This window comes from Catharus ustulatus, chromosome 2, assembly GCF_009819885.2.
Source record: "Catharus ustulatus isolate bCatUst1 chromosome 2, bCatUst1.pri.v2, whole genome shotgun sequence".
Classification (NCBI taxonomy): domain Eukaryota; kingdom Metazoa; phylum Chordata; class Aves; order Passeriformes; family Turdidae; genus Catharus; species Catharus ustulatus.
In genome coordinates, this window is record NC_046222.1 from 54,670,420 (window position 1) to 54,691,388 (window position 20,969).

Sequence of the window (20,969 nt, forward strand, 5' to 3'; positions counted from 1 at the left end):
ATCACTGAAATTTTCTTGTGCAAAATCACAAACTATAGGGCTAAGAAAAAGGGAAAAACAATTCTATAATTGCATCAGAAAGGGTATTTCCATTGAAATAAGACAGCATTAATGTTACTATGTAAATAGTGACTAGAGTTTGTCTAGAACACTGCTGACAGTTTTTGATATGCACTTGCAGAAAAGGTAAAATCAAACTATGATATCAGTAAAATTCCTCTTACCAACTGTTTTGCCATACAAGAAAAATGAGTTTACTTAGCATAATAAATAGGAATACATAGAATATCAGGAGATCATCAGAAAGATGAACTGTGTAAACCTAAGGCCAAGGCTTGTGTAAAATGAGACAGTAAAAAATACTGAAGAATACATTTGGATTGGAGAGGAAAATGGTTTTATGCTTTAAGAGAACATTCCAAAGATGTGTGGGAGGCAAATACCTCAATCACATTTTCATATACTGAAAACATATTTCATGAAGTAGATTTAATGAAAATGCCTTTCATAAGCTAAAGGCAGTTTATGAATGGTTTTAGATTAGGTGACTGCTTATTGCAATGAAGGAGTGAGTACATTTGCTTATCTAGAGATCCTTGTTCTTTTCGCTTACTTGTAATGTGTGAAGGGAGATCTTTAATTTTTTTTTATTTTTTTTAATGTACTGGAAGGCTTTGATACTAGTGTATCAAAGTGTAAGATTTCTCCTGATTTGGGATTCTTTCTGAATAATTTGTTTTTTATTTCCTATGAGAATCCAAAAGAAGTTGTAGACAATCTTTTCTCAAGCTGAAAAGTCTGAGGTTTCTTTTTTTTTTTTTTCAGTAATCTTATGCCATGCATGTGATTGAATTGTTCAGGATTTAGATAAATTGGATTCAGAGTTAGCTGGCTCTGATGTAACCCAGTAAACAGTTCTGCCATCTTTTACTTAGTAGGAGCATAGTTTGAGAATACATGGTAGCTTTCAGTTAAAACTAAAAACCAATACCAAAAATATTTTTAATAGAGCTTTTAAAGTTCAAAAAGTAAGTTTCCTTTAACAAGTAGAGCAAACACAGAAGCAAGTACCTTTGCAAAAACCTTTGTAAGACATTGCTTCTGCAATCTTGTAGTTGCTGCCTCTCAGTGTTGACACATTTAACTGCTTTAATTTATTATGCTTCTGTTTTCAGCCCTGCATTCTTGCACTTGCAAATCAAAATATCCAGGTCAAGGCTTCTTTTGTAGCCACACAAGCTTATTAAATGATGCCCTGGATTTTCATCCTTCCTTTTTCCAAAGTCTGTCTTTCTGTCAAGTGATTTTAGGACTAGAATGATTATTAATGATCTTCTAGATGGAAAAACATAGTTTACGTAGTCTTTGAAATTCTACCTTAGGTGCATACAAGTACCTAAGGTAAGTGAATCACAGCCTATCTCTTATTACCGCACATTGATACCATATCATTTTAATTGATGAAACAGTTTTAAGAGGTGTAGCCTCACTTTTGTAATAATCCTAATTTGTTGATGATCATACAAACAGTTTTTCATCTTTTTCTTGAAGAAGTCACAATCGTTGATAGATATGTGAGCATGCATGAAACAACTGGCAAGACACAGTTGAAATAAGACTGAAATATCCCAGGTTGCACAGGATTATGTCCAGATGGCTTTTGAATTTTTCCAGGACAGGAGACCACAACCTCTCTGGACACGTTGCTGCAGTGCTCTGTCACCCACAAAGTAAAGGCATTTTTCCTCACATTCAGCTGGAGCTTTCTGTGATCCACTTTGTGCCCACTGCCCCTTGTCTCGTTGCTGGGCACCACGGAAGGATCTGTCCCCATCTTCTTGACATCCACTAATATTCATTCCTAATCCATATCTGAGGACAGTCCTACATTTACATCTTAACAATAAAAATCTGAACACTTAACAGTAATAAAACACTGAAACATATCTTCCAGCAGGGTACATTACCAAATAAGACTAAATTTTGAAGACTGCAGTGTAGGAAACTTTAGTCTTTCAGCTTATGATTGGCAATAAACTTTTTGCTTTAAAATAGCAAAGGGTTAGATATAATAAAAAGGGTTATTTAAAGCATGACTATCCATTGTGAAACCTTGATCCAAGTGTTTCTGTCTTCATCTCTAAAACAGAGGCCCCCACATTTATGGTTTCCCTTGCCATGCACACATATTAAATATTAGCTCAGGGTTAGTGATTTCCTTCCTTCACAGATGGTAGAACACACCAAAGGAGGCAAGAATAGAGTTCAGATCTTTCCATCTGAAAGGTGTAAGGTCTAGTAATAATGACTTTAATTTCTAATAATAATTAATTTTACTTGCGGTACTTCTAACACCAAACACCAACTTAGGGTTGAATTTGCTAGAAATTTCACAGACTTAATTTAAGAAACTCTGAAATTCTTTCCCTGATGCTGCAAGAAGGAAAATCCCAGACCATGTTCCACTTTCACAGAAATAGAAACTGTTCTTCCTGATTCTAAACAGACCTGTCAGATCATTGCATCCTGAAAGAGATTTCCTCCCTGCTGATAAAACCAGAGTAACTTTTAATATAATGGTCGACCCTAAATATGGACTGTAGGGACAAGAAAGCAGTTTGTTCCATTGTTGCTGCCCAAAAACTTGTGAGCATTTTTAATGGTGTTGGTTATGCTGTAATTTTGTTATGCACCTCATGATATTTTGTGGTCTTTACAAAAGTCGTAAGTTAACGTGGCTACCTGACATCCTCAGTCTCAATCCACTCTTAATCTGGTTTTTTCTCCTTTTTGAGTAAGATTTGTCTATTTGTGGTACCTTGAAAACATGAAAAAGGGATGGTATTTTCATGCTAGTGTTTGAAGAAATATGTGAGAGATATTGATAATACTTTGAAATTTTAATAGAATTATAAATCTTCAGTATTGACTTTTTAAGACCAAAATCAGAATACCTCTATTTAATGTTTTTAATGCTGCAAATAAGAGTTTAAGCAATTTTCTAGATTTTTTTAAATGACAGTGTAGTATTCATATTGAGACTGCTGTTAGAAACATATTCAAAATATATTCTTCCTTAAAGAACTTTTGCCTTCAATAATAAATGGAAAACTTTTTTTCCCATTTAATATGATTTCTTTTTGCTTTCACAATGCAGAAAAATTTGGATAATTTTTTTTTTTATTTCAACTAATTTGAAAATTTAATTACAGAAGTTTCCTTGATTTTCCATTGTGAGTAAATTTGCTGAAATAGTTCATTTGAAGTACATCAAATAAAAAGGCTGATTCTGATTTTTCTTATTTTAGATTATTGTGTCATGCGATGAAAGACCATATAGTGCGTGTTGCAAATGAAGCAGAATTTATTTTAAACCGACAAAGAGCTGAAGATGTCCACAAGCACGCTGAGTTTGAGGTAAGCCTGAGAGCTGGTGCATTTCTGATTCTGTTTTCACTCAGTTGTCGCCTAGGCTGTAACTCCATGCAATAAAGATTTTATTTTTTTTTCTTCCAAGGAAGAAATTTACATTGAAAGCATTTCAAATCTGGTTTTTAAAAGCTTTGGTAAATGTCAAGCACAAGGAATGAGTTTAATTTCTCATGTTGTCACTGAAATTCATAAAAGCATTTACGGAATGAAGAAATGCCTTAATCAGATTGTCTAATCTGATATGGTAGGCCCTTTGTTTCACAAAGAACTTTTCTGATTTATTGAAAATAGTAATGCAAATTACCTTATTAATTACTTTTTTATTATTATTATTTGCAAGAGTATGTATGAGTTCAGTAAAAAAGCAAAACAATTACACAACTTAAGGTACACCACAAAAAATAAGAAATAAATATTTTGCTGAACAGATTTAATATTTTAAGGTAATTTTCTTCAACCATTTTGAATTATGGAGCACTTTAGAACACTTTTTATATAGTGAAATACGATACTGCATATCTTTCTTGGTAATTAGGACTCATTAACTATTAACAGTAAGTATTGGAAGATGTAACAGAGCAGCTAACTCACAAAACTCTTAAATGTCTCTAATTCTTACTCTGAAAAGGAGTCAACATTCAGTAACTTTGTCATCAATGAGTGGTACAGTATACAATTTAAATTACATTTCTTGAAAGTGATCCGAAAGTTAAATCCCTTGTTTTTAAAATGTCTTCAGCTTAATAGGTTTTCAATTATTTATACAGAATTAATTTTGTTCCTATTAAAAACAATCATGTGAAAGTAATGGAGTAAATTAAAAACTTCATTTTTGACATTACTTTATCAAATATGAGTTTGCATTTTTATGATGTTTCATACATTTCGTCACTGGTTTTTATCATTTCCGAACCTGCCTTGCGTTTGCATACATTGTGTAGATGTAGGAATATATGTGCAGTTGTATATTTTCAGTTATTTTACTTTTCAAGTGACTTAGCGTTAGGATTGAGATAGACACACTTAGTATTGATGCTAATAAATAGCAATATCAATTTATTAATCTGTCAGAAAATGTCAACAAGCTTCTGGTGGCTAGAAATAGGATCCAGTAATCTTAGTTTTGATGAGGTTTTTATCTCCTTGAAACAGCTCTTTTAAACGTGCACTTTGATGTACTAGTTTTTGTGCTCCTTGACCTAACTGAGAACTGTGAGACACAGAGATATCTGTTGTCATTTTGAATACACATAACCTTTACTTCATTTTGTCAGAGCAGACAGCAGACACTTGTCATATGGGATTGCAACAACTTTATTACCAACCTTATACTGGATATTTTGAACGTAGATAAAATTGCATTTACAATTAAGTGTATGTCAGAGTGAAGTTTCATATTGCTTCAACAATAAATAGCATTTGATATCTATCAGAGCATCATGCAGTAACCTAAGATGACAATGGAAGATTGAGTTATCTGTTTTTTGAAGAATACATGGAGGTATAAGATCTGTCAGAACTCTAGACAAAATGAGAATATTCAATTAACTTCCAGCTTCTGTTAGCAAATAGGATTTAGAATATTAACTAAATTCCCTAAAGGAGTAGCTTCAAGTCTGTCTTATTGTCTGGTGAAGAAACCAACACATTTTTCATATATGAAAATTCTCATTACATTTGTTGTAGGAAAAGACTGAGGCATACGTGTTAGGCGAGCAAGTTTAAATCTGCAAACCATAAAAGAAAATTGTAAAATGTAGACTGTGTTAATGTGAAATTCACAAGTATTTAAATAAGGTGGTGGTTAAAGTCTGAAAGAATGCTTTATATATTGTCTTTAATAATGGTGGGAATATAACTGAATATTTCATTATTCCTTCTACTTGAAAGCAGTAGGGACAAAGAGATTTCTGGTAGTTTTCTTCTACATGATTGTATAGCTGTCATTTTGTTTTAATAAACTGCATAGGTATACATTCTGGGGTTTAGTTCAAGTTAATCACTGCTCTCATCTAGAGAAGTGCATGACTATTTTATTTTATTTCTGCCCTTTAAACTTTAATTGAATCATTATGAGTGAAATTATTTGTTACAAGCTGCACCAAGTCACTGTCTCCTGCGCAGATCATTGACCAGCATCTAAATTTTATTCTGTGTCTCCAGTTGCAGTCACAGCCCGGAAAATTCCTCCCAGAATGGGTGCTTCATAGTTAACTTTCATTTTGTTAACCTTTGTAATTGTTCAGGAAGAAAAATGAAAATTTAATTTTACTGTCCAATGAGCTGGTGAAATATTAACCTCATTACTAAGGCAGATCATTGTACTAATTGGTGCCTCTCTGTACAAGAAGATAAATTGGAAAATGAATTAACCCTTTATGAATTAGTGTAACCATTGTTCTTTCCCAGATAGATTACTTGAACTTATGTCTGTAAACACAATAGAAAGACTACTGTTAAAATCTTACTGAATGCTAATGTGATCTGTACTAAAAAGGTATCATGGAGAAATATTAGGAATAAAATATAAAGTATGAGGTTAGCATATTTTTAATTGCTCATTTGGATACTAGAAAATTGGTTTCTATTTGGCACTATTACAGCATTGAGTGTTGGCTAAATGTTCTGAAATGGTACACAAAAACTGTAAGGGCAAAAAATATCATAAAAGTTATTTTTAAAATTAGCTGTTCTGAGAATATTTTAGCCTTTTTAATTTATACCTTTAGTGGATTTATTTTGATTACTCTGGGTACATTCCCTTTCTTTAGTAGAGAATTGAAAGAATTTTTATGAGGAGGAGAAATTGAGGTTGAACTGAGCATGATTTTGAGTAAAGAAATGGAAAAATATTGTCTTTATACATAAAGAAAGTATTTATCAAAACAAAAATACACTATGGAATTCTAGCAGTTTAGAAACAAATTCATGTGAAGGTCAAGAACCACAGCATTTTTTTAGAAGTAGTTTTCTCTCAAGGGAACTATTAGATCTTTTTCACTTTAAAAGATGAATGGGTTTTTTATCCGTTAGTTTTTAGAATTGTCAGTATGCTGTCATAATTTCACATGTTGTGGTATGAAATAGAAAATATACTCCTTATTTTTTTAGTTTAGCATCTGTACTAATAAAATAATCAAATATATTTTAAAATTTTAGATGTTAATATAATTTGAAAATCAAAAACAGTGTACATAATTTTTTCTTGTATATTATTATATGTATGTTAGAGGTTTATTTTTAACCTGAGAACACATGAAACATTTACAAAAGAAAGGCTAACTTTTAAGGTATCTCCATGGCCACACCTGTATACACAGCCAGATGTATGGCTTAATGTTTTTAATTGCAATGCTGTTGTCTTTGCCCTTGCTATTTCAATTTTACATGTTCTGAGTGCTTTTTAATGGATAATATATAGTAGAAGAACATTTCAATTGAATGGTGTCATGATTTAGAAATAGTACTACAGAAGAATTCAGTGTCCTCACCTAGACTCTCCCAAACCAGACACTGATCACTTTCCAACCCCTTCTCCATGGTAGTGTTGAGAACTGGAGGCATAGGAGGTGAAAATCAGGAGTTGAGATAAGAACAGTTTACTGGAAACAGAAATGAAATAAGAAAGAGAACAGTAGCAGTGACAATATTAATAACAAAAGGTGTAAGACAAAGAAATGGTTTACATAGTAAGTAAAACAATACTGGACCTTTCTGCCTGTCACACTTTCTCCCAGACCAGAGGGTCTCCCTTACTCCTGCCCCTGGCAAGTGACATGAGATGGTATCAAATAACACTAGGGTTTGGACATGTTTCCCTCCCACCTACTGTAAAAAATTAGCGCTGTCCTGGATGAAACTAGGACAAATGGCATGTTCTGTTCTTCTGAAAAGTACTTGAATGAGTTATTTTCATATTCAGAGGGTTTAATAAATAATCATTTTAGGGGGATCATAAGTAGCCTGTCTTTAATGAAGTGGATGTTCTTTCATTCCCAGTCACAGTGTGCTCAGTACGCTGCTGACCGGAGAGAGGAGGAGAAGATGTGTGATCACCTCATCAGTGCTGCTAAGCACAGAGATCATGTCACAGCCAACCAGCTGAAACAGAAGATACTCAACATACTAACGAATAAACACGGTGCCTGGGGAGCTGTTTCTCACAGGTAAGCTGCAAACACAGAAAGTGTGAGGCTTTAAATGTCATTTGTAAAGTTTGAGAGAAGCAGGCATTGTATAACTGAAAAATTATTTTACTAGGCGTTTGAATGTACTTAAATGTGGCATATGCAAAGCTGAATACAGTGCATCTCAATTAAGCAGGTATTCCTGTCAAAAAAAATTTTAAAAATATCTAAAATATATAATTTCTTCTGTATGTAACTGATACAGTATTTGAGATTTTATTCAGAGCTGTATTGAGTACTGGTTTTAAAAGTTCATTTTATTCAACATCACAGTGAAATTAAATGGTTTCATACATCACACCAAAAAGAAGAGCCTTGCTCTTCTGAATCACAAAAATAGCCTCTGGCTAAAGTGCTGACCCTCATGTGGAATACTTGAGCTGAAATTGCTCCTTTCCTTCATTCAGAGCAAGGTCTTGAACCTGAGTCTGTCATGTGAGTGCCCTGTCTGTGAAAGTAGAGTCTGCCAAGCCTCTCTCTTGTTTGTGCATTCTAACCAGAAATACTTGATTATTTATTCAGAGTGAAACAGCTCGATCAAAAGAAATCAAGGAAGTCCTGCTCCCTGATAACTAAAATTTTACAACTTGATTTTCTATTTAAATTCCTATTTGTCAGCTCTGAATCATGCTGAGAAGAATAGAAAGCTCCATTTTAGTTATAATATACCTTTTCAGGAAAAATAGTTGAGATGGATAATACAAAACCTTTTTTTCCTAGATAAATATTCTTTAGGAAACTATATTTTCATTTATGTTGACTACACAGTTAGGGTTTAAGCCTTTAGAAAACCTTCCAAGTATTACATTTGACATATCAGCACATATACACTGTTTATTCTTTTTGTAATTCTATCTAGTTGGTTCTTGCAGTTATACCATATTTAAAACAAAAATGGAATTTTCCATGTTCATTATCCATGTTTCTTCTAAAGAAATTATTCTCTCCTGGATGATGATGGAGATGTATTTCTTTTTTAAGATGGTAGAAATTGTGGAAATTCAATCTTACAGAAACTGTTGTCTAACACCAGAGATGTTCTGATGGAAATTACAAAAATAACAAGTAAAAAATTGACAAGACAGGCTTAGTCCATAAGGGATGCTCATCTTATCTCTAGATGAGGCTAAAAGTTGTGTGTCTGGAGACTTGAACATGCTGAAAAGAAATGCAATTTTCACTCCTCTTAATGTCTTTGAATAATGAATAACAATTTTTGAATAACGTTGTTGCTCAGCTTTGTGAATGGCTGCAGACACCTTGCAGACTTAAATGAGTTCCTGATGACTACCTTTTCCAGGAAGCCACGTCTTCTTAGGGCCAAATAACATTTATCTCATAGGTTGTTGATGGCATCCTAAATGGCAACAGTCCATTGCTGCAGCTTTTTTCTTTTGAGTCCATGATAGTTTCTGATGGGCCAGATAGTACTTGACACCTGTGAAAAACCTATTAAATTTCTTACACTGAACAAAAGACTTATTTTATCCCTATAATGCAACTTGTCCAGTGCTGTCTGCTTCACAATTACTGGTAGATCTGCTTTCGCCTTTCGATGTTTGAAGTGCTAGGTGCAGCATTTGGCTTGGCTGTGTTTTGGCCACAGTCAGCAACTTGACCTGAAGAATGGGGGCATGGTGACAGTACAAGGTCTCCAAATGGGGTCCCCCATCTGCAGGAGCCAGCTGGGAAATGGCCTTGCACTGCAGCTTTGTGATCCAGCACACAAGTGCACCTTCTGTTATGGGACTGGTGGACTGTGAATGGGAAGGACTGGGATGGCAGCAGAGAGAGGGAGAGGGAGATGCCCTGTGGAAAAGCCTCTGAGCCGTGGTAGGGACCAACATCACTCAGTGGGCAGGTCTGAAAGGCTTTAAGGGCAGAGGGGTCTCATTAAACTCCTCAGCCACAGAATGCAAAAACTGTTGTTAATTAGATACTCCAGTATTTTTTATATGATGGAAATCAAGATGGCTTCCAAAACCATACACACCTCTGGTCTTGGCTGGCACGAAATACAACAGGACTCATGTCTCTGTTTTTAGCTCCTGACAATGAGTTACAATATTAGCAGTCTATTTATAAAGTCATACTTCTCCATGCCATGAGAGATGCAGCCTGACTGGAATACAGAGTTACTTTAAAAACACACAGAAAGCACATAATCACTCTAGACCTCTACCCCTCTGTGGTGATTTTAAAATTTCCACTGGGAAAAGTTCTCCTAGTTCTGAAGACACACTGCTGGTCTCCTGTTCAGCTTGAGAGCTGGAGATCTTTAACTGAAGTGGTGAATTTAGGGAGATCCTTCTCTGGCTCACATGGGGCAGGGTAAGAAACAGGCCATCATTTCAGCACAATAAATACTTGGGTAATAGCAATGCCTGTTGACATCTAAAATGGATAGGATAGGTAGGAAAATATTTGGGCAGACAGGAGTGTGATTCTTCAAAGCTTCAGTTCTCTATCTTCACAGTGGCAGCTACCAATTTACTGTTAGTTGCAGCATAAAGTACAAATATGTATAGAATCATAGGATCATTTTAATTAAAAAGAACCTCTGTGATCATTGGATCCAACCATTAATCTAACACTGCCAAATCCACCAATAAACTATGTCCCTAAATGCCACATCCACATGTCTTTTAAACAACCCCAGGGATGGTGACTCAACCACCTCCCTGGGCAATTTGTTCCACAATGTTTCACAATTTTTTTGATTAATTTTTTCCCAATATCCAAACTAAATCTCTCCTGGCCTAACTTGAGGCCATGTCCTCTTGTCCCATCTTGTCCTATATGTTTTTGTTTATCTTTTCTCAAGATAAACAAACACTTTTCAAGTTCTTTAACCTGGGTGCTCACATTTCAAAATATTATGGTTTCATTTCATCACATATGACCCAACTGTAGAGAAAATTTTTCCTTGTGTTTTCAGTTCAACACAATGAGCTTCTAAGCCTCCCCAGCTTTTGTGTCTTTGCATATTGTCTTTGCAGAAAGAAGCAACCAGCATTTACTATTTAATCTGTAGGTCTACACAAGGCCTACACTTTGTTCATTAAGGAACAAATAGACTATTAAGAACCAGAGAAGGTTAGTACTGAGAGGAAAAGCAAGAGGTCTGATGTTTTGATGTATTCTGTATTCTACAGTATTTGTAAATTATGAATTTTAGCTATATTATCATAAAATCTTCCCAAAATGTCTGAGGGAACAAGAATGAAGCTGAATGGTATGTGCCAACAAAATAGCATATGAGACTTTGAATTCTAAGTTAGATGATAGTTATATATAAATAGCTTAAATAAAAATATCCTAAATTATTAGGTGACTTGCATTTCAATTAGTTTCCTAATTAGCTATTAATTTATGAAGGTGGAATTAATTATAGGCTAGTCTTCCACAACTTGAATACATGCCTAAAAACAGGGTAACACTGTATACGATAAATTCCTTTCTGTATGTGAGTGGTCTGAGAATCTCTTTACTCTTTCTTCTGCTTCTGACTAAAAATTGTAAATGACAGTTTGAGAAAAAACTTTCATTTTTATTGCTTGTCAATGTTGGCTTCTTTCCTCCTTCCCAAATGTTTTTTCCCTTTATATCTTAAAGTTGAACCCAAAGTTCTTTTTCATAGTTTCTTCCAAGTATGAGCTTCAAATCCTCTATAACAAATCAAAATTTGCTGAATCATCTTATTTTCATCTACATATCTCAGACAAAGTTTAATAGATTTCAAAATAAATTCCATTAGTTTGTTATAGATCCTGTTTTTTCCCTTTAACAAAACTAATTCTGTTGCCTGCATTTAGGCAATTTGATACTTTTAGTTGTCTTTGTAAATAGCTGACCCTAAACATACTTATTTTTTACCTTTATTAATTTCAGCAATATACCAAAATTAAAATTCTGCAGGTTTTTCCCATTCAGATGAGAAATTGATGAGCTGGTTATTTCCTTGATGCATTGTCACTTGTTCAGAGGGAATCTGCAACATCAGGAAAAACCAAACAGGGTGTTTCATAGCTTAGCATTCAAGCTTCTTTAAGCCAGTACTTACCCTCAGCTTTTTTCAGGGTTATAGTTTTCATGTCGCAACATATGCTTCCTTCTGCCTTCTCTGTCAGCTTCATATGGTGCTTCTCTTCCTCCCCATCTGTGTTTCACCCCATACACATCTTTCTAAAAAAAAAAAAAAATTTGTGAAACTTGTCTGTACACACAGTTCAAATTCTTTATCAACCATATGCATGCCTGTGTTTTGGCCCATAAGCTATTGCTGTCTTACTTCAGCTTCTTGGTTTTATCAGATACCTCAACTTTTCAGAAAAATTTTTTCAAGAATACTGAATATATATCTTTCTATCTTACAGTATGTATAGGTTTAAAGCAATTTAGGGCAACAAAAAGAGTTCTGAGTTCAAATTAATGTTCAAAATCTAAATATGAAATAAATGTCATAGATATTTTCACATGATCAGGTTTGATATTCACAGGAGGACTACTAAAATGAGAAAAATTACATTTAAAAATGAGACATGGTTTTCTTGCTTTCTGTGATTTAAGGAGAAATGAAGGAGGTTCCACCTACATTAAAGCAACTGTACCAAATAGCAAGTATACAAGGGCTTTTTCTGTTCAAATCCATCTTTGGTTAAACTAGACACCCATAACAAATTAATCATTCATGGTGGAGGGCAGAGCTGTCAAACTCATTCTGTGGTGAAGACCAAATTCGTCTGGGGAGACAGGCTGGAAATAAAAAGTTTCTTGCCAGGCAGCTAGTTTTGTCTCTCTCTGTAGTGTGTGCTTTTGAAGAGATTGGGTTCTGCTGGGGGCCAGAGGGATGAGAACAGAAAGAGAACTCTCTTTCCCAAGCCTATGGGAGTTGGCAGTTAAATGAGTTGATTCTGGAAAAACACTGTTTCTAAACCAAATGTTTCCAGTTTACAGCAAGGGAGACCAGATCACAGGAATTTAGTAAGTTGTTTCCCTTGCAGCCATCCATTGGCATTCTCTGACTCCATCTCTACACTAGCTGCTGCCTTAAGGAATTCAGAGAGGCACAGAACCTATTCTAACCCCCACTGCAAATCAGATTAATCTGGTTTAGCTATTCATTCATTTCTGGCTCATTTTAACTGCTAGGCATAAATTACAAATGGAGCTTTAGAACAGTGGAAAAGATGTAGGACCAGATCCTGTCTACTGGATCCAGAAGCGTGTTTGACATGCCCTTTCTTGGAGAGCTTCTTAAAGTTCTACATTTTTTCCACATGCTCTGCAAGAATTGTGAATTTTCTGTTTCTGGAATTGGTGGAATTTTTTTTCTTTTTGGCAACTAGATTCTTCAAAATTGGTCTAATGGAACTGCACACTTTTTAACTTGTTTATTAGCTATCCTATTAAAGTTCCAAATATTTAGTTCTGAGATGAGTTATTCACAACAAAGCGTTAAGAAAATACTTTCCTGTCTTCTATTGTTTTTACTTTACTACAGTATTTGAGCAATCTTGAGATAAATATGTCAGCAACATATTTTCAGTCCAGTATTAGTTTTCTACAGGGTTTAAACACGAGTGAGATGAATTTTGTTGATCTGATCACTCTGTTGTAGCATTTTGCATTTTAATTCACTTTTAAACTTTCTTACAATGCTTTCAACTGTGTGGCTGCTCCACCCATTGCATACCCTCTTTCTTCCTCCCTCCCTGACTGCTTACCACTGTGGTGGAAGAGAGACTATTTGAAGGAACTCTTGCTAATGGAGCTGAGAATTTTGACAAGTATGATGGAAAAAGGAGGTTGGAAGAACTCTATATCCTTTTTTAATAATAGGTGTAGGGTGATATTTACAGTATAGAGATACCTGCCAAGAAAGGAGCATTGTATAACCAGAGATGGACTGTAGAAGCAACTGCACAATTTGTAGTTGTATGTGGGATTTATTCACTTCTGTATTTGTGCAAGGTTGCTCAGTTGTTTTGAACTGTGGCACTGTTCTATGGATATTTTCCCACAGCTGGAAGAAACCTCATAAGAAAATATTTTTTTTGGAAAGAGGTAATGTTTTCAAATGTTGAGAAACAAGTGGTACTCGAGAAAGACTTGTTCAACTCTACAGAGAGAACTTGTTTTTCTGTAGGAAGTTCAGTACTTTTAATTTCATTATAAAGAAGGAAGTCTTCTGCACTTTCATGTTATGACTTCTGCTTTGAGAGGTTTTTTTTCTTCTTTCTTCTTTTGGGTTTTTTTCTGCTTAAATTTGAGATTCCCCCCCCCCCCAAAAAAAAAAAAAAAGGAAAGCTTTGTAAATTTTGTTTTTATTTACAACTCAGGGACAACAGATCATTAGATGCCAATAGTTTCTTTAACTGGAACAGTAATTGGAATACAAATCCAGTCAATTTGTCATATGTATATTTATTGTAGGACTATATATGTATTAGAAGGAAGTCCACCGTTAGAAAACTGAGGGGGTCTTCTGCTCCTCCTTAAGTCTGGCCATGGATTTAGCATGTGCATGCACACAGAGGCATTCAGCTTCCACTCACAAGAGCAGCCATAAAGGTTCAGGCCTGTGGTTCATCCAACCCTGTGACCTTCGACTGTAACTGAATGACTAAGAAACAGAAAGATAGGACAAGTAGACATGATGGATCCATCTAATAGTCACTCGGACTTCTTGAATTTTCAACTCAGGATTTCCTGAGGAATCTTGAATTCAGTCAGTCTTGATTTTAATTTTCCATATCTCAGTAGGGCTTCAAAGTACCTTTTGCCTTCATGTTTTCCTCCTAGTTCCTGCAGTAGGAACAAACTCTGCAGACTTATCAGCAGGCTGGACTACAAGTTGCTGATATTAGATGATGTTCCTAGTACCTGCTCTCCTTCATTTCCTGCCTCCAATTTAGAAAGAACTAGAAACTCAGTAGAAACCATGAGGGAAGAATTTATCGTTGCTAGATACCACTTTGCTCACTTTTCCTCACGTGTCTACCTAGTAATACCTGTGCAGTATATCAGTGGATTTCCCAACTTTCCTATGTAAAAGAATAGAAAGCAAAGAATAAAAAAAAGAACAAAAGCTATAGAACTGAAAATTCTGAATAACAACATTTTATGCTTCTATGAAGGCTGTATTTTCTCAGAAATTAAAATTCTGTGATATATTCTTTATTTTCTGACATAAAATGGATAAAACCCTATTTTTAAGTCTTTTATAAGTGCCATTACAATCCAGGGTTCTTTCTCATGTGATGATTCAAATGTATTACAGAAGATGAATGCCAAGCTGTAGACACTTTTTTTTTTTTCTTTCTAAGAGAAAAATCTGTCCTGTTTTGGTAGACTTCTCCAACATTTCTTGTTGTAGACATTAGAAATGCTAAGTTTAACCAGAAATGAAAACCCAGTGGAACAGTTTTGATTCCCTCTGTCTCAAAAGCTTAATGTCTTGTACATTTTTATTTGAAAGGTATTTATGTCCAACGATACTATTGTCAAGTAATTTCACAAACTGAGAAGAAAGTTTGAAAAGTAATTGAAGATTAAATCTTCAGGCACCAAGGAAGGTGTGATGTGGTGGATCCCGATCACACCCTTTGCATTCCCCTTTCTTTGTGGGGTACGAAATGGAATTCCACCGGCACCTTGGGAAACTCCTTTTCTTTGCTCCTTGTCTTTGAGAGATTTATAGTTGAATTTGCATGTTCATTATTGGATCATTTTCTTTGCTAAAAATTAGATTAATTATATGTGGTCTTAAACCTAGCTTGTGTCTTCTTAATTCCTTTTTTCTCATGGCAATGTGTAGTAATATATGTAATATATGTAATATACTGATCTGGTTTTCTTGTCTATTCTGTTTTTGAGCTTATTTTTCTCCTCTTTATCTACAGTGGGGAAAAAAATCAATCCTCATGATGATTTTTTTTTCCCCTCATTTTCACTTCTCTCTGCTACAGCACCTTCCTCATTCAAAATATTGTAGAGCTATCCTAAGTCAGTGCTTGGAGCCCTTTCTTGCAGTATTGCTACAGGGGAATAATAGGCAAGTGCATATGGAGCTGCTGCTTCCAAGTGCCACATAACAAGTCCTGTCTTCAGGAGGAAGAGCTGGTTACAGGACATAGAGGCCAGAACCAGAGTCTTGTCCCTTCCCTCTTGCCTTAACATAGTTTAGCAAGAGGTTTCCTTGGGTTTGGTGTTTCTGTTTGCATTTTGTTAACCCACTCCGTATATTCACAGATACTAAACTATGAAGATCATCCTTAGGCAACCAAACATCGGTCTCTCAATTAATCTCTTTTGGTTGGTTTGGGGTTTTTTTGTTTGTTTGTTTTATTTTTTGGTGGTTTTCTTTTGGTCCCTTGGTTTGATTGTTTTTTGGATTTCTTTATTGATTAATATTAACTTTTTAAAACAGTGAAAAAATAAGTTTGCACGGATTTACTTTGATTCAGTTGTCTGTCATAGTTGTTACATGACTTGAAAGAGATTTCTGTACTTGATTATACTGCATTCCTTGTTGATAACATAGATATGGTAATGCACAGTATAATTCTAAAGACTAATTACATCATTCAGTAGTGAAAGCACTATGTAGACTTGGTTTTATTATCTGGTTTTACATAGCTTAGGTTGAGTTGGTAAATTTGTTATTATGCATTTACTTTTTCTTTATGACTGTATTTTTACATAACCTGAAAGCTCTGTTTTTTCAGTGGTAATATCTGCTTACTTAGAGTTTTGATGTATATTGTAGATCTCTTTCTTGTACACTTACAGATAATATATCTGTAGGTGACAGATTGCAAGCTTCTCCCAGTATTTGAGCTCCTCAGTATATTGGTATCCATTGTCAATATTATGGACTGTTGGTTAGGTTGTAAAGCTCCATTGCTCAGGAGTGTTATATTTTGAAGTCATCTGTCATGGATATGTTGTAGAGATAGGAGACTATTTATGTTTATGGCATTTTAAGTAACTCAGTAAGACCTTTTAAACTATACAGAAAAGGCTTGTTTACTGTCATCACTGCTCACTTAATCCTGTGACCTTGACATGATCGTATGCCCATAAAGCTCCCGGCAGGTAGTTCAATAAAACAGATGAAGATGAATAAAACAGAGTCCAATGATTGTTTCAGCTTCAGTATTATACTGTCTTATGCCATAAATGTTTCTTAAACATTCAGTAGTGCTGAATAATTTTAAACCCTAATAATGTAGCAAATTACCCAATTGTCTAGATTATTAGAAACTCCACAAAAAAATAATAAACCACATAGATTCTGTGTATAATTTGAGAACATTAACCGTTGTTTTGAAAAATAGTCTGTATGGACAATGCCAAAATACTAATGTTTAAATTATTTCTTAAAATTACTATGTCCTACTTTTTCAGATACCCATTGGGTTTGGGGGTTTTTTTGGGTTTTTTTTGGTTTTTTTACTTTCCCCTTGTTATCAAATTATATTTATTGAGTGGGGATACTTTTTGGTTTTGTGGCAGTCACAATCTGAATCTAGGAAATATTCATGTGAAAGAGATTTCTTTAGATAATTTACTAGAAGCTATGTTTGCACTTGTGGTAGGAAGCAATAAAAATATACATAAAGAGGAAGTTAAATTTGACGTCTCTTAGGCTTAATTTATAGAAACTACTGAAGCCTTTGGGATACTTTGCCATAAGAGTGCGATAATTTTTATGCATAATATATCTTGTGCTATGTGAAAACATGGAGGAAAGTAAAGTATGATATATATGCCTCATGGTGAGTGAAGGTCTTTTTTTGGTATTAAAAATGTTCGCTTTCATTTTCTTTAATATGTAGACATTAAAGTTTCCAATTTCTGTTAGGTAACAATGCCTTTTTTTTAAGCACAGAAGTCTTTTACACTGAATATTGCCCTAACCACTTCTACAGTCTTGAATAAAATGTGAAGTTTTCAAAGTTGATGACAGTTTAATAGTAGAGGAAATTTATTTAGTGAACTTCTGACAGTATTTTCAGTGATAGAGTTTAATACTGAACTGTTGAGCTAAAAATTATGAAAATTAAGTGAGCAACCAGAAGCAAGTGTTATTATGTATCTCCCAAACCTAAATGGAATTTACTATCCTTTATGATTTAATATAAATTAAGAACCACTGAAAAGAGTGAGAGAAAATGAAAAGCTGCCACACATTTTTTTGGCCAAATGGCAGACTAGGTTGAATAAGAATAAATAGTTTCTTTTATAACAGTCTTCATATGAGATCATCATGTTGAGTTAGATAATATCTCAGTTAATGTGCTTTTACAGCACCCAGATAGACAAACAGTTTAATTGTTCCCCAGGTATACACTACCTTTCATTTTGAATAGTCCTGGAATTAAAATTTTGAAAAAAATTGATTGGAAATATGTGTGGAATGTCCAATTTCTCTGGAAATGTTCTCGGTGAAAACTGTACAGGCTGTTACATTTTAACAAAGCAGGTGTTACAAAGTTTTGAAGCCTGATTAAATAAAACCAAAATATTAACATTAGTATAAAGGATAGATTGGAATTTATTAACAAATCAGTAGTGTTAGAGAAATATTACCAATCATCTTTTAAAAAAAGGATTTTTTTTTTGCATGGAAATTATGTTTTTCTTTAGGTTAAATTGTTATTTTAGCTTGTCAGTATGCTAAGGCTTAGTTTTTGAATGGGTTTTTTGACGTGTGATACTGTTTATGTTGATGTTCTTGCCTGGTGAGGAATATATTATCTTTCCTGGAAAGAAACATACATGTTTCTTCTAAAACACATACAATAAAAAAGTTTATATACCTGGCCTCCACTGGGTATTCATTCATGCTCCTTTCTGAATGGAGATCCAATGTAAGCCATGTGCATTAATTTTTTTAGTTTGTTTGCTGGAGAAGCTAAATCTACTGGTCAGTGTTGGATTTATCTATGGTACTCCCTGTATAACTGTATCATTTGATAACCTTTTGCTAAGCTGTGAAAGCGTGTCATTGCCAACTCAACAGGGACTTTCAAAAGGTTCTACTGGACACCACTAAATTTTAAACAGAGACCTTTTTTTAGGAATTCCCTGTTTGAAAGTAGTAGAATAACTCCTTTATTTCAGTCACATTGACAAATTTCTATGGGTGGCACTCTCAATGCAATTTTTAAATAGAGGATTCCCCTTCTTTCAAAGTAATCCACAAATTATCAATTTGTGTACACTAAAATTTAAAAAAAGTACTTCTAGAAACTTGTTCTCTGTTAGGATTAAGAAAATATATGTACTTTTCTTTTTGTTAAATTTAGCTTTCCAGAATCCTCAAAGTAAAGTTGTAATGCTACTTTTTTCTCAAAGAGATAAAATCTGTAGAAAAAATCTCTTCTGCTAAAATTAAAGGGCCACAATGGACATTCCACAGCAAGTAAACATCTGTAGACCTCCGTGTCATTCATGGTTTCAGTAACATTTATGAGATGTTAGATCACAGGCAAGTTTTGAGGTATCTGTTGCTAAATATTTTAGTTTCCTGGCCTGTGACATCTTAGGTTCTCCATTGGCTCCAGCAGTCTGAAATTTTTGTTGGTTTAACCCCAAATTGATCCACATGAGCAGTTGTAAAGGCAAGATACATACCTGCTACTGGTACTCTTTAAAGCCTATTAGAAATTCATAGTTAATATCATTACCAACCTTAGAGAAGCATAAAGGTAGGTCAGGGAATTATACAATTGGTGTTTATATAACTCAATGATTATATCTGCTCCAGAAATTGCAGGCACATGGACAAAAGACGTAGTAGGGTAGGGAAAGGAAGATTTTCATACTACCTAACAAATACTGTCTGACTGAGAGATAGCTTTAGGTGTGACTGACGAGTCACTTTGTAGAAGTGGGTTTTGATTTGAGAAAATAGGAAAGCTCTGTAAGCAATGGTCCTTCCTACCCAACTTTTATTATCATGTCTGCAATCAATAGTCAAACTATAAAGTATCAACCAAATAAAAGCATTTGTATTACCTTTTGAGCTGAATTTCAATATAGTAACACATTTCACTATTTTGAGAACAGAAAAGAAAGGGGTGAATCTTCTCACTTTCTGTAGATGTGTTCACCATTATTCACTTTGTTCTTCCTCTGATGGTAAAAAAAGGCAATCAGCAACAAAATTTTTAAAAATTTTGCTTATCCAACATCAGTGGAGAAACATTGAAGTTTGAAGTCCTTTATGAGCTGCAAGAATTTTTGGGAATTCCGGGAAGGACAAGTTGCCTTAATAGAATTTCTAAGTTCTGATATGTCTTCACATTTTACCTTTTTATCAAGACGAGAAGAACCTTTGAGGTCGTTGTCTGAAGGAGGCAAAGACTGATGGTATATTCCAAGGTTTACTCTATGTTTACATAACAACTTACAGTAATTTCACGATTACAAGCCACACCGATTATAAGCCGCACTTTTGGGTTGTCAGCAACGTTTCATTTTTCCTCCATATATAAGCTGCACCGGATTGTAAGCCGCACTTTCATTCGCAGCGAGGATCCACGTGCAACTTTCACAAAGTGACCAATTAGTAACAGAATTGCGGGAACGTGGGGTTTACCGCGGCGGAGCTGCCCTGGCCCGGCCCTGGCCCCGTGGCCATGGAGCTGCCCCGACCTGGCTCGGCTTCCCCCTCCCCCGCTGGCCCCGGCGCCGCTTCTCCATGGCCGTCGGGGGCAGCCCTGGCCCTACTCGGGGCCGTGCAGGCTCAACTGGGCTTGGGGCTGCTGCATGCTCGCATTTCCGGTTGGCAAATTTCTGAACTTTTTTCATATATTAACCACTCCGGAATACAAGCCACACTTCCGGGTATGGAGCAAAACTTTAGTCAAAATGGTGCAGCTTATAATCGTTAAAATTACTGTACTTTCTTTTTAAACCATCCAGTAATAATGTGGAGGGAACATAGTTTACAAAATTTATTGTCATAAGGTCTGTGGACTCTACCTCAGTTTTCTGCCTGAGCATAATTGCCTGTGCAACTCAATTTAGGGCTCATTATGGGCCTCTGTTTAGAGTACCTAGGTGTTTTTACCTTCCAAATTTTTTTTTCAGCAGATTTGGATCTCTGATATTTTTTTAAATGATGCTTTACTGAGTGCGTTCATAGTTTGTGCTCTCTAGCATATGGAAACAAGGGGACGTAAAATGACTATTTTGTCTGGATATTTTATGTATTGAAATCAAGAATTAAGAGGTAGAAGTCCTGAAAAATTCTGTTTCATTTGTGTACTGCATTAAGAGACTGCTTATGTATGCATTTGTCCCACAGTATGAATTGAGTACAGTCTTTGAGATTTT

At 34.9% G+C, this 20,969-nt stretch overlaps 1 protein-coding gene across 14 annotated transcripts in view; it reads left to right on the forward strand.

Annotated features, from left to right (window-relative positions):
• NBEA (neurobeachin) overlaps positions 1 to 20,969 on the forward strand; it is a 471,232-nt gene that overhangs the window by 237,998 nt on the left and 212,265 nt on the right. For all 14 annotated transcript variants that reach the window (XM_033085485.1, XM_033085506.1, XM_033085530.1 and 11 more), the window contains 2 exons: positions 3,309 to 3,417; positions 7,432 to 7,598. In XM_033085485.1, the coding sequence (XP_032941376.1) occupies positions 3,309 to 3,417; positions 7,432 to 7,598 (276 nt within the window). The remainder of the gene's footprint in view (positions 1 to 3,308; positions 3,418 to 7,431; positions 7,599 to 20,969) is intronic.